At 41.7% G+C, this 14,790-nt stretch overlaps 1 protein-coding gene across 4 annotated transcripts in view; it reads left to right on the top strand.

The window, feature by feature from the left end:
- Positions 1 to 4,974: 4,974 nt before the first annotated feature.
- The window catches only part of USP47 (ubiquitin specific peptidase 47), an 83,231-nt gene continuing 73,415 nt past the window's right edge, over positions 4,975 to 14,790 (top strand). For 2 of the 4 annotated variants that reach the window (XM_080913201.1, XM_080913199.1), the window contains exon 1: positions 4,975 to 5,195. In XM_080913201.1, the coding sequence (XP_080769327.1) occupies positions 5,157 to 5,195 (39 nt within the window). In that variant the 5' untranslated portion in view covers positions 4,975 to 5,156. The remainder of the gene's footprint in view (positions 5,196 to 14,790) is intronic. The other 2 variants (XM_080913202.1, XM_080913200.1) reach the window with 1 other exon arrangement.

Raw genomic sequence — 14,790 nt, 5'->3', positions numbered from 1 at the left:
TTCTCGATCTCTGGCTTGCTCTGTCTTTACCTATGTGTAGCTTGTTCTCTCTGCAACCTGTCTCTGTACCACTGTTCCACTGAAGCTGCCTTCTCTCTCTTCTTGTGCTGCTGGACTCCCTGTCAACTCTACTGCACTGTTTTCTGTGGACCGCACTGTATTCCTGCACTGCTCCCTTCCATACCGCCTGCCTCTCCCTTAAGTGGCTTCCCATTTCCTCGCTCTTCTCCTGAGAGTTGTGTATATCCTCTTCTGTCAAGTCTCTCTCAGATTTGTCACTTTGTCTGCCACTTTAAAACATGGGTGCTTCCTTCTACAAACTAACTTTACCTGCACTGTTAGGGATTAGAGGTATGTACTAAATATGTGTCTGTATTCCAGCCAGAGAGATTAAGGGTGCATACTAATGGCTGAGCCACACCTTAACCAGAAACAGGTTTAAATATCCTGTAACATTTCCCCCCTTTTGTCTAAGCTAAAAGTTATACAGAGTTTAACTTTTACAATAGAAACAATTATCAGTCCCAACAGTCTGAATGTCCTTAATGTGAGGATCCCTTAACTGCAGTCCTGACCATCTGTCCTTCAGCAATGTCCATTCAGCAGTAAGGCTTCCAATCTGCCAGTCCTAAGAGTGATCTCCATTCAGAGGGCCTCTGCTTTCTTCATCATCTGCATTCCTGTCTTTCCGAATCTCTTCCTTCTTTGAATCCCACCTTTCCTGTGGAAGCTTCCCTTACTTGGATTGTAACTTTATCAAATTTGATGCAACCCATAGTCTTTCATCACCTATAGAAATATAGAAAAAAACCTCTTCCCTAATGTAACACATTCCCTGACTTCCATTCTGATGTTGAAACATCTTTAAAATATACGGGTTGATCTACTTCAGCAGGGTTTTTTTCCCTACAAATCAGTTTCTTTCAGCTAATCTCATTCCCTCTTTCTGTTTATCAAAGTACAATTACATCTTTATGAATCCACACATAAACTAGACATCTAGGCACCTGCATTCCATGCCCAGCTCCTTGCCAGAGAGCCAGCCTTCTTACCCATTGTCAATTGGCTATCTTGATCCTCATTTTTTTAGGTACCACAGGTTCTCATTTCTTGTTTTCTTGCTTCTTCCATCTTTTGTCTCTTAAACCTTTTCACCACAATATTTTCTCTTGTAGGAAAGCTATTTTTTAACTTTTTTTGAGAGAAAAAAAATAAAAATTGCAATTGAAAGGGGGATTAATTAAAATTGCAACAAGTAATACTATGATGACCTTTTCAAGTGACATTTCTATCCCAGGTCCTTTCCTTGTTCTTAAGGAATCTGAAATGGAGTTTCCCATTTTCTAATGCAGGAAAATCTGTGTATAAAATTAAAATTGTCATTTGGGGTGGCTGTGATTTGAAGATTTGCCATCTCTGAGGCTCCCAAGTCAGTCCTTGCTCTGGGTTTAAGACTCCAGCTGTCTCTGGGTCTCCTGAGTCTCTGAGCATTCAGATGAACTCTATGAACTGATGCTTCCTCTGGAGCCAACCCAGGCAACTTTTTCCTCTGCAACATTTCTGTCACATGTCCTCTGCTTTCTGCAGTGTTGGTGGGCTTTCTTCTTCTCTACTCATGTTAGATTTTTCTTCCAAACACTTTCATGTAAAAGTAACTTTTATTCTATTGTAATTGTTGTTTGGGAGGCTCACTGCCTGTCTCTAACCTAGGCCTAGTCCTAGAAGCTTCTAGTCTCCGCACCTTATCTAGGCCTAGAATATTTTCAGCCTCTGAGACTTGCTGCTGAATATGCTCACTTTCTTGTTCCTTCTGAACTCTGGCCAGCTGGTCAGCTGTTTGGGTTCAAAACTCCTCTCCATGCTGACTGATTCAATTTGTCTTTTCTCTCAGCCTCTGAGATGCTCTGCTCAGCCTCAAACTGACTAGCAGTCTTTTCTAATCTTCTGGCTCCTCATTCTCTTGCTTGTTCTGTCTTTACCTGTGTCTAGCTTGTTCTCTCTTCAGTCTCTCTCTGTAAAACCCTCTGGTAACACTGCCTCCTCTCCCTGCTCTGCTCCACTCTCCCTCTCAACTCTACCGCACTGCTCTCCACGACCTCTGCTGTATTTCTATACTGCACTGTTCTTCTTGAGATACCCATCTCAATAAATTAAGTAAATAAATAAAACATGAAAAAAAATCAAATCCTACCAGTATTTAGTTTGTAGATTAACATTAGCATCTTACTATTCTTAAGTGAAAGTATGTGTCTGCAATGTCTTCTTTGCTTCTTGGTATATTTGAGTTTATTTCATGTTATATGAGCTAAGTCAATTGCTTTATGTTAATTTGACACAAGCTAGCATCATCTGAAATGAGGGAACCTTAATTATGAAAAAGCCTCTAGAAGATTAGACTATATATAAGGTATTTTCTTAATTGGTGATTGATGCGGGAAGGCCCAGCCTATTGCGCATTGTGTTATTCCTGAACTGTCAGTCTTGGTTCTGTCTTGAGTGTAAGCTAATAGGCAGCATTCTCCATGGGTTCTGCATCAGCTCTTACCTCAGGGTTCCTGCCGTTTGAATTCTTGACCAGACTTTTTTTCAGTGAAGGACTATGATGTGGATGTATAAGTATAAGCTAAATAAAACCCTGTTCTGCCAAGTTGCTTTCGGTCATCTTGGCAATAATAACCCTAAGATACTTGTTACATCATTATTTTGTTAATTCAACTTTTACCAAGATGAAAGAATCCAGAAAGGACTTCAAGAAAGAGGTCATGAGTTGGAGATAACAGTGTAAGCATGAAGGAGAAAAGAAAGGGTAACTAAAATGGCACCTAACTTCTAACAAGGCTTCTACAGGACCAGCTCACTGAAGTAATGGGAGAGGCATGCTTGAAACAGATTTGGTAATAGTCCCACTTTGTGATTTGGTCCAAAATTATGCATGTACTAACCAGGGGGACCATGGGAAAGCGAACTGAGTTAGTCACCTTTAGAACAAATTTATAGCAGCATCAACATTTCAATAGTCAAGAGAATCTCGATGCAGTATTTCTTATATTTTTGGTTGTGAGCCTAGTCTCTAATGGCTGAAACATCTCTCCGGCCCAGGTGCAGTATTTCTTAAAAGTTATATGATGAATGAAGTTTCAATCATTTAAACATTAGGGCTGAAGAGATGGCTCTTGCAGAGGACCCAAGTGACTCACAACTGCCCATTACGCCAGGCCCCGAGGATCTGGTACATCTGTGAGCTGCATGACTGTGGTTCCTGTGCCCTCTGATATACATAACATAAAAAGTATTTTCAAAAATGTAAACACTCTTCACAAATTCATCATTATGTATACTTAAACATGAAGGCAGAATTTTTTGGCCTTTTCAAAAATGTGAGTAGTGTATTTAAAGAACTGTTTGTCTGGATTTTTGTTTTATTTTGTTTGTTTTGGGGAAAAGGTACTTGACTGTTCTGGGAGAAGGTACTAAGGATTGAATTCAGAATGCTTAGAAAGTCCTCCACCAGTGAGCTCTGACTGCAACCCACCTACCAAAACAATAGTTGACATCTGGAAAGAGGGAAAGTTAGTAGCTGAATTTCAACAAAATCCTTTGTATGTTTGGAGGTTGAAACAGATAAAAAACGAGCATTGTATTAGTAAGAGTAGTTGAAAATGCACTCTTGCATTAGGATCAAAATCTTTGTGGGTTACCTTTTTCAGCTTGTGACAGCTTTTAAAGCCAAGTACAGAAATAACCTGAACACTGAATCAGCTATTTTAATAAGTGTTTCACAAAGAATTAGCTTTTGAAAACTAATGAAACCTAGTCAATCACAGTGAGTTCACTAAATATTTTCAGTAGGATTAATGGATTTTTTTTACACCATCACTGCTTAAAAACTCATTTATTTTAAATATCTGTCTTTGCCATAATTTTCAGATTTTATAGATGTTTTGCAGTGCCGCAAATAGCGGAATTCTAATAAATCTTACATAACTGTATGGAGAGCTTTTCCTGAGTGTGGAGCGTACAATAGAAACAAGTTTGGAGAGCCATTTGCACAGGTATAGGAGTTGGCACTGTGGATGTTGGGTACATGGCACGGTGGAATTAGCTCAGCAGGCTGTAAAAAGACTAGTTTGCCAAAAGTCTCCATGAAGGACGTCTCGCTGGGTCTTCATAATGGAAGGAGTGCCATTAGGGAAAATGACTAATAGGAAATGTATTTGGTATAACACTTGGTATTTACCGTGTGGGGTGGGGGTGGAGGGGTCTCTTAAAACATTAAAAAAAAAAAAAAAAAAAAAAAAAAACAGGCTGAAGAACATTTCAGCCCTGCTCTCAGAGGCTACCTCAGACTTGACCCTAGAAAGGTGCAGGGGAGCACCTCTCAGTGTAATGACTCCTCTTTAAGGGGCTTCAGGGGCTAGCTAATGGGCACCGAGGTTCCTAAGGAGAGTGGGGCTATGGGACCTGAGTGACTGGCGGCCACGAACACAGGACCGACGAGGACTGGAGCCTCGAGGGCGAATGCCAGAAACGGTGATCTCCCCACAAGCTGCGTCGTTTACCGGTTAGAGGCCAAAGGTACCTGAAGAGGGGCTGCAGTGGCCGCGCTTGGAAGGAGGGACGAGTGGGACTGGAGGGTTGAAAGCGGGGCTTTGAACTGGGGCCCGTCCGTGACGCAGGGGCCTGGTCCCTCCGTCGGCCGACAGAGGGAGCCGGTGGATGGGCGGGCCGGCTTCCCGGGAGGGAAAAACGCCTACACCGGCCCTCAACCAGCGTAGCCGGGGGCCGAGCAAGAGGTGAGAAGGTCCCGAGCTCGCGACGGCCGCCCGCGTACCTCAGGCGCCAGGCGTCGGGCCGCGCGCCCCCTGCACTGAATTCTCGCGAGAGCGGCAGCCGCCATTTTTCCATTGATTGCCGCGGGCCGGGGGAGGGGCGGCGGCGGCGGCGGCGGCGGCGGCAGCGGCAGTGGCAGCGGCGGCGCCCTGGGTCGGTGTCTGCGCGCTGGTGTCTAAGGCCTGAGCGGAGGCCTCCGCAGTTGCTGGAGCGCAGGCGGCCGGGAGGATGACTACCACTGCCATTCTCTCCTGAGACGCAGAGCCGCCGCCACCTCTACCGGTCCCCCGCAGGCAGGGCGGAGACGAGCGGTCGGAGTCTGAGCGATGGTGCCCGGCGAGGAGAACCAACTGGTCCCGAAGGAGGTGAGCGGCCGGCGGGCCAGACTAGGCCCGAAGCCTACGGTCCGCTCGGAGTGTGCAGGCCCGGGGCGGAGGCAGGCTAGGGCCGAGCGGGCGTGCGGCCGGGTGGACGGTGGGCGCGGCGGGCAGTTGGAGACCGCTGGCTCCCGGGGCCACGTAGCCTAGTAGACCCCCGTCTGCGGGGAACAAACGCATCAAAGACTGGACAGGAGGAGAGCCGGGTCCTACTCCCGGGGGGTGGGGGGAGTAACGCGGGGAGAAAGTGGCCTTTGAAGTCCAGACTTCACACACGACTAGCCGAGAGAGTTAAGAGATCATTTCAAAGAAAACATTCTGGAACAGTTGCCCGTGGGCAGGACGGGGTGACGGTGCTGCTTCTGGGGTTTGACAGTGTATAGCTTACAGGGCTTGTGAAATCTACACCCAAGTTGAGATCTGTGGGAGGGCAGACGTAACTGTTAAAAGAGTTGGAGTTGTCGGCCCCCCCGCCCCCCAACTCCTGTTACTTCGTAGTACTATTGGCTAGCCTAAATGGGGCCTACACTGGATCGCTGAAAAAGTAGTCAAGTGGGGCTTGAAACGGGAAGGTAGGAGATAGCCGAGTTAATTTTACCATATGGAGAGACTAAACGTTGTTTTGTTTGGAATTTTGGCCTTTTGCTGGTGTTGCCAACTTTGGTGACTTAAATTCTTAAAAGCGAGTGACATAAGACTCCCGGACTTCTTGGCTTCCCTTGAACAGTCGGTAGTAGAAGATTAAAGGTAGAATCCTGCACTGGCCAGTGGATTTCGACATATTAATAGTCTAGTCTGTTGACTTTATAAATATCTTCAGCATATTCAAACATGTATTTTTAACTGCTGATCTTTAGGCTTAATGCTTTGGACTTTTATGTTTCATATACCTTAAATAGATGTCAAGTGTTACGTTGAAATTAGCACGGTAAGATCTTGATATTCACGAACGATCACTTGAGATTCCTAAATGTTTAGGGAGATATATATTGTAGCTAGCTACTCATTGCTACACAGACAACCCCTAGCACAATGCAAAATGACTTCATTATTTTGTACCTGCATAGTTAAAATTTCCCATCTTTTGTTAGATGGACAGTAAGTTATTTCTAGGGTTTTGTTTTGCTGTTTTGAGGTAAGAACTTACTATGTGGCCTTTGAAGTCCACACTTGGCTGGCTTGGAACTCACTTGTAGGTAAGCTGGACATTCTTAAGAGATTTGCCTGCCTCTGTCTCCCTAATGCTGGGATTAAAAGTGTGTGCTATCAAACTCATTGGGTTGTCTTTTTGTTTCTTATGGCTCAATTGTGTGTCAGTATTTATCTGTTAGGCGTCAGTACAGCAGATAAGCATGAATTAAAGATCTAGCCTTGAGCAGTTTCAACAACTAAGGGATGGGAAGTAGGGGAACTTGAGTCCAGTCAGGGAGTTTGTACTTTGTACTAATAACAAGGAAGGAAGTAATAGGTTTTAAGAGAAAGCTGACCTTCATTTCTTTTGGTGCTGGTTTCCATTCTAAGAGACAAAATTAACCCTTAATTTCCAACAGTTAGAAAATAGAAGAATAAGTAGAGCCCTGCATATGATTATATTAATAATTCGGTTTGTAGAAATCCTGATAGAGATGTGCACATCGCCTGCTTTGCACAACTTACCTGTTGTCTTAAACACTGCTGCTGCAGTGCTAGTTTTACCTCCTAGACGAATGAACTCTGCCTTATCTGAGGAGATTGTCCTTATCAGATGAGCCTAGCTTGTTTCCTTCTGGATTTTATGCTTTATTTCCTGTTCCTTGGCTTCCAGTATTTTCTCCACAGTTCCTGCTTCCTGGGACATGCACAGTGCTGCTCATAAGATGCAAACTTTTAGCTAGCTAGGTGTGGGTTTGTTTGTAATTGGACAGCCCTGCTCATTCTTTATTCACGAGGTTGTTTCTACTTCCAGATTTGCTTCTGAATTACCAGGACTGTGTTCCAAAAGGTAGCCAGTGATCTCTTAAACCAAATGCATGGGCTTTCTCCCCTTCTCTTCCTTTAGTTTGTAGCATTAGATACTTCAAAACAAGACCCATTCATATACCAGAGCCTTTCTCTTGTTTGTGTTTTTAGTAATGAGTTTTATTTTCTTTGTTATCAAATAGTATTTGAATCATACAGTGCCAAATTTGAGGGAAAATCATGGTGATCAGCTATAATTTAAACCACTTCACTTCTTACAGGGGTGTGAAGTGCAGCTCTCAGGTTGAAAGTGACTTGTTCAAATAAAGACTCACACACAGGTGGGGGACGAGAGCTTGGGTCCTCCCTCCTTCAGGCCTTTTTCATCCTCTCAAGTTCAGTCCATGTTTCCTTGGAGCTCTAAGAATAGTTTCTATTTCTTCAGGTACTTGTATTTAGTAAGAGAACCTAAGTGCAGAATTAAAGCTTTCCTGTGTCCATTTCAGTGGGCTATATTAGCAACCCTAGAGAACTTGCTCAGAGACGTTCTGACCTGTACGGATGTTGCTTTTGATTCTGTGTGTGAATTCATACACTTGTTAGGTAAGTTAAGATTATTTTAATCCTGAAACTCCAGGACAAATGCCCCTTGAGAACTGGAGATGGCGTTTTAGTGTACAGACCAACAGACTAGCCCAGCTCTCAGCCCGCTTTTCTTTTGAGTTAGGAATGATTTTTAAATTGCTGGATTAAAAAAAAAATTAAAAGAATAGCTTTCTGTGATGCATGAGCATGGTTGACATGGGAATTTCATTGTTAGGACAGTTTGCAGTGGCAGCAGTGGTGGCAGCAGTGTTGAGTGTCTGCTGTGTAGGCTGTGTGCAGCCTTGTATTCAAAGCACAGTACACTTGCTTCTGGCCAGAGCCTGCCTGCCTTTCCTAGCTTATCCCTCTTCCCATGGAACAAGTCTTTAATGCAGACAGACAGGTTTCTCTCCAGCTTGCTTTATTGGGCTGTCCATCTTTCCTACTTACTTCACCTGTTCAAATTTCCATACACAGTCCGTAAACCTTTATTTTAGAGTCTTGAGCATTTTAATGTAAGGAATTTCTCCTTAGAAGGCTTTAGCATAAGAGTAGAGATCACTTAGCAGTTCATAAACAGCATTTTGGAACTTGTGTTGTGATTCCTGACTAAGGTACACATTTTATGATGTTCATTGGGAATTCCTTGACAGCAGAGGTGGTGTTTCTCACTTTTGCTTTTCTATATATGTGTATATATATTACAAGTCTAGGGGAGTGTTTTTGTTGGAGCATAGATTAGTAAATATTCATTGTGTAGTTGTAAGGGTGGAAGAAGGCTTTGAATTCCAACTGGCTATCCTCTGCTTGGAGATTTTCCACAGCATAATTAGCAAGCTGTTTCCCCATCCTTGACTTATCCTGATAACAACTTTTTCTTTTTAGGAGAGCTCTGTTATTTTAAGTTTTTGCATTGAGATAAATCTAGCTCTCTAGTTGTCAATGGTCAACATTTCTGTTGGAGAGCTTTTCTCATGGCTGAAGATAGAGGGGCAGCAGAGCTCACCCTTTCTATTCTGGAGTCTGCATGCCTCAGTTCTTCAACTACTTCTTGCTTGTTAATTTTGACATGTTCCAGCATTCTAGTACTCCTAAATTGTACCCCAAAAGGAGTAAAAGAGGAGAGCGGTGTTCATTGAGAAGAACATCACTATTTTATTCTGCCTTGTGACTTGTAATTGTGGAATATTGATTTGATGTTGAGATTGCTTGCTTTTAGTACCTCCAGATTTAACTATTGCCTAGTAGTTGTTTCTGTTTCCTTATAAGGGTTTGGGTCTCTAGCATATATGAGTGCTCAGCTGTGGAGGAGAAAGTTAGAATAGACACCTTGAGTGTCATCAAGTATGAACAGTAGGAACATATTTATTAATGTTTTGGTAGGCTTTTCTTTTCAAGACACGGTCTCCCTATGTTGTCCTGGCTGACCTGGGAGATATATATATACCAGATGCCTTTGAACTCACAGGGTTTCTCCTGCCTCTGTGTGTCATTACATCTGGCACTGATGTTTTTGTTTTTAGTTGTTTTTTTTTTTTTTAAGATTTAATTATTATATATAAGTACACTGTAGCTGTCTTCAGACACACCAGAAGAGAAGGTATCAGATTTACAGATGGTTATAAGCTACCATATGGTTGCTGGGATTTGAACTCAGGACCTCTGGAAGAACAGTCAGTGCTCTTAACCACTGAGCCATTTCTCCAGCCCAGACTCTGAAATTTTTAAAATGATATTTTTAGCATACAAATCTAGAAGAAGAAAAAAAATAAGTGGGCATGTAAACTGCACACCTTGATGTTTTTTCCCTGTGCTGTCACTACTCTTTGCATTTGGATATAGGTTTGGGCATCTAATGATAGTAATAACTGATATTTATATATATATAAAACCAGGTATGGTTACATGTGTTTTGTATGTATTAACTCATTTGAGGGCAGCAGCTTCACATCCGTGTAGGAGAGAGCCTTAATGACTCTTGGTTTCTCTGTTGTCTTATTTCTTATAGAAGAGATCTTTTCATTACTATCTACTAAAGATAATGTCAAATGAGTACTCTTTTATTTTTATCTCTTCTTTGTTAAGATATTTGAAATTGCTGCAGTGCCACATTGGTCATTTTTTTCTTCAAATCTTTTTTATTGGATAGTTTATGTGTTTACATTTCAAATGTTATCCCCTTTCTTGGTTCCCCCTCTCCCATTCCCCTTCCCCCTTCTTCTATGAGGATGCTCCCCCTCCAACCCACTCCCACCTCAACACCCTGGCATTCCCCTACACTGGGGAAACGAGCCACATTAGTCATTTTTTATTTTGTTGATTGCAGAGCATCGATTCTTGCCTGAGTGAGGCTTCCCAGATAATACCCATTGGTATCTTAAACTGGAGCATTAATAAAGGTCGACTCATTCTGAAACTTATCATTTAATGCAATGAAAGGAGACTGAATGTAGACTGTATATGACTCCTGTTCTGTGGAGAAAAAAGTGGATATGCAGGAACAGGGGAGGAGACTTTGGCACTGGTAGTTGACATTTCCATGTGTCTGGATAATTGGGCTGTTTGACTGGACCTTTGCAAGTTTGTTGTTTTTAGGTAGTTGTTGATGTTGTACTGGACTATCACATTTTATGATCTTGGTTTTATTTCTTCTGCGTTCCTTCTCTGACTGTTTCTCCTGAGTAAGCACAGCTGTACAGCTTTAGCTCTTGGTTGTGATTTACACATTTGTAGGTGTCTCATCGAATCTCTACTTGTAATTCATCTATTTATTTGTTTAAGCCAGAACTTAGTTTTTATTTCCTCTTTTCCTTTTTAAAGTATAGTTCTTCATGTAGGAAATGTCTCTTGTATGTTACCATTTGTAGCTCTGTCTCTGTAATTATTTTATCACTCAAATGTCCTTCAGCGCGGTTGTTGTGCTTCCAGGCTGGCTGACCCTAGCCATCCTCACTAAAACTTACTAGAGTCACTTTCTAAGCAGATGAGAATATGACTTAAGTGCTTAAAAGTTTGTGCGTACAGCCTCTGATAGCAGAGAATTACCTCCATATTTTAAACTAGAATTTTAGTAGTATTCTGTAAATGTTTTAGTTGTACAGACCCATCTTTGCCTCCCAAGTGCTGACATTAAAGTGTCCCTCACCACAACCAGGTTGAGTTCATATTTTTCAATTTTTCCCTCAATTATCAGTTTAGCAGATGGTCCTTAATGGGTGATAGGGGGATGTGTGTTTGGGGGACTCAGAAAAGAGCAGGGGATGGCTGCTGATATCTAGTGGGTAGAAACCAGGTATTCCGCCAAATGTCTTTCTAGGGCCAGAACAGCCCCCTTACTAAAGAATTCCTGTAAACCAGGTGTGGTAGCACATTCTTTTAATCCCAGCACTCTGGAAGGGAGAGTCAGGTGGATTTCTGTGGATTGGTCTATGTAGAGGGTTCTAGGACAGTCACAGATAGATACATGGAGAGACCCTGTCTCTGAACAGAAAGAAGGGGGGGGGGGAGAGAAAGAAAGAAAACAAAACAAACCAAATTCCTGTAACTTTGTCAGTAGGACCAGTGTTCAGACTCCTTTGAATGTGCACATTTCCTCTTACAGTCACACCCACCGTTTTTGTCATTGTAAGAAAGAAACTACCTACCCCCTCCTGCTGTTCATGCTCCAGCTTTTCTGTGAACTAGAGGCCAGCCTGAATTACATAGATAGCAAGTTCCAGGCTGGCTTTGGCCTGAGTGAGACCCTGTCTCAAACAAACTTTAGTAGAAGAATTGAAACACCCCACCACCACTACACATACACACATGCTTAGAACAAGTTAGTAGAGCCAAGGCCTGCATAGTTAGAACTCGAGAGAGAACAGAAGAAATGAAGAAAGCAAGTCAAAGAAGTTGTTACTTTTATAATAATAATAATAATTATTATTATTATTATTATTATTATTATTATTGGATATTTACTTACGTTTCAAATTGTTATCCCCTTTCCCAGTTTCCCTTCTGGAATCCCCATATCCCATTTCCCTTCCCCCGTCTCTATGAGAGTGTTCCTCCACCCACCTACTCTCTCCCATCTTCCCTCCATGGCATTCCCCTACACTGGCATATTGAGCCTTCACAGGGCCAAGAACCTCTCCTCGCCTTGATGCCTGATAAGGCCATCTTCTCCTACATATGTTGCTGGAACCATGGGTCTGTCCATGTGTATTCTTTGGTAGGTAGGTGGTTTAATCTCTGGGAGCTCTGGAGAGTCTGGTTGATTGATATTGTTGTTCTTCCTGTGGGGTTGCAAACCCCTTCAGCTCCTTCAGACCTTTCTCTAACTCCCCCATTGGGGACTCCATTCTTAGTCCACTGGTTGGTTACATCCGACTCTTATTTCTCAGGTTCTGGCAGAGCCTCTCAGGAGAAACTATATCATGAACCTGTCAGCATGCACTTATTGGCATCCACATTATTGTCTGGGTTTGGTGACAGTATATAGGATGGATCCCCACAGTCTCTGGATAGCCCTTCCTTCAGTCTCTGCTCCAAATTTTGTCTCTGTATTTCCTCCTGTGGATTTTTTGTTTCCCCTTTTAAGGAGTGAAGCATCCCCTCTTTGGTCTTCCAACTTCTTGAGCTTCCTGTGATCTGTGAATTGTATCTTGGGTACTCTGAGTTTTTGGGCTAGTATCCACTTAGCAGTGAGTACATACCATGTGTGTTCTTTTGTGATTGGGTTACCTCACTCAGGATGATATTTTCTATCTAGATCCATCCATTTGCCTAAGCATTTTATAAAGTCATTATTTTTAATAGCTGAGTAGTATTCCATTATGTTAATGTACTACATTTTCTGTATCCTTTCTTCTGTTGAAGGACATCTGGGTTCTTTCCAGCTTCTGGCTATTATAAATAAGGCTGCTATGAACATACTGGAGCATATGCCAGTGGTGTGGCTGGGTCCTATGTCCAGTTTTCTGAGGAACCGCCAGACTGATTTCCAGAGTGGTTGGAAGTTAAGTTACTTAAGGAGTTTCCAGGACCCTGAGATAAATTGCAAAGTGAGCAGAACTGGCCAGAACCTAGCACTGCAGGTAAAATAGACAGTGTAGTAGATACCAATTGGAATTCCATTGATCATCCAAGTATGGGGGAGGGGTAGCAAGAATAAGTAGGGAGCTTCAGAATAGAAGAAGCTGTTGTGTTTGGCAATATTACAAGAAGAATGCCTTCAAAATTTTTCTGGTGGTAATTCTCTGCCCAGCTACACAGTCTCTAAAATAAAAGGGGAATCATTTTTGTTTTAGTTTTAATTTTGTTGTAATATGTATTATTTCCAAGTTACACCCACTCCCCAAAATGTTGCAGCAACAACTGCTTCTAGTCAGTACCACTTGCCTTGCTTTCTAACTCCTAAGCTCCTGTTTCTTTTTCTTGTGGGTTTGTGCTCTTGCATTTTTTTCCCTATTATTTTACATATAAAGAAGCATGGAGTAACTGCACATATCCAGCCTATACTCTTTAACTAGAAGTTCCTTTTGGTCTGCTGTACTGGGCCCATTTTGTTTGAATCCCGTTCCACTCCCTCATTTGCTGTTCTCAGATGCCCCTTGCATTTGTGTCATTCTGTGCCCAGTCCTGAGTGAATGTTATGAAGGTTTTTTGTTGTTTTTAACTCAGTTTTAAGGAACTTTAAATGAGTGAAATTGGATGCTTCATGAAAGTTAGTATTTTAAGTGTTTTGTGAAAGTCATTATTTTAAGTGTTTTCTTAAAAGTTCTGATTCTTTTTGTTTTAATTTTAATTCACTAATTTGGATTAGTGATGTAACCTTTTCATATCTTGTGTCCAGATTCTGTAATTTAGGGGTAAAGACAGGATGGGAGGGAGGAGGTTCTCACATCCAGAGTTACATGGGTGCCACCTTAGAAAGATTCTATTGAAAATAGTTGCCAAAACAACCATACAACCAAAAGACAGCATTAATATGGAAAAATACTTAGAAGAAACTCAAGTTTCAAGAAAACATCTTCCACTTAAAAATATTCCTGGTTGTTAAGGATTTTCAGTCAGCAAGCTTAGCTATCATGTCCAAAGGCAGAATTCTTCTCTGAGGTTCATTACACAGTGTTTCTGGGTATTAGTTGTGCAAAACCTAAGGCAACTCTGTCGTAGGTAGAAAATGTTCCGCCAAAGTGATTGCAATTGGCAGTGTTGGCAAATGACTGATAAAAATGATATTGTCCTTCTCATAAAGATTCTTAAAAATACTCGCTACCCCACCTGGCTGCTTGGTTTTCTATTGGCATAGTGTAGAAGGGATGGAAATCCTTCTCAGCCAGCAAGATGGATCCTTCTTGATTCTTCTGTCTCAACCTGATTGTGTATTCTAGTTCTAAAGTTCCAGCATTTTATACCTTTTAAAATTTGAAAGTTTGTGCCTTATTATAAATTGTCAATTGTGTTCTTCCTTTTGTCCTGAGATAGGACAAGAATCTCTAGCTCAAAATACCAATGGTAAAATACCTTGGGCAAGTTCCTTAAACTTCTATTAGGACAAGAGTAACAACCTGCTAGTGGGGAAGAGTTACTCAGTAAATAGTTATTGCAGTTACTACCTTTTCTTATCACCTCCATCCTTACTCCTTGGAACAGCATCTGCTGTGCATTGTACAATGTGTTTGCTTATTAGATTTAAAGGCAGAATTCTGATTACTGCTCATTAATTAGTACCTTTATATCCATGGTGCTAGTTTTTAGACTTGACAAGATTCTCTTGTATGATCAACTAAGACCTATTTTTATTTCTTCTTTTGAGAGCTGGAATGTGTAACTGAATACAGATAGTGGGGAAAAAAGTTTTCTTAAGTTATGAAGTTTTTAGAAAATGTGATCAGATATACTTAAGTAGTTAAGATAATTCACTTGACTAATAGGTGTCTTAGTTACTTTTCTGTTGCCATGACAAAACAACATTTAAGAAAAAGATATTTAATTCTGAGGTTCAGGATTCGAGAGGGTAAGAGTTCATATTCTTCATGGTGGGAATCATGGTAGCTAGAGCAATAGCTGAGAG

The sequence above is a fragment of the Micromys minutus genome, assembly GCF_963924665.1.
Source record: "Micromys minutus genome assembly, chromosome: 2".
Lineage (NCBI taxonomy): Eukaryota > Metazoa > Chordata > Mammalia > Rodentia > Muridae > Micromys > Micromys minutus.
The sequence above is the reverse complement of the archived record's forward strand: the minus strand, read 5'-3'. Positions and strand labels throughout refer to the sequence as shown.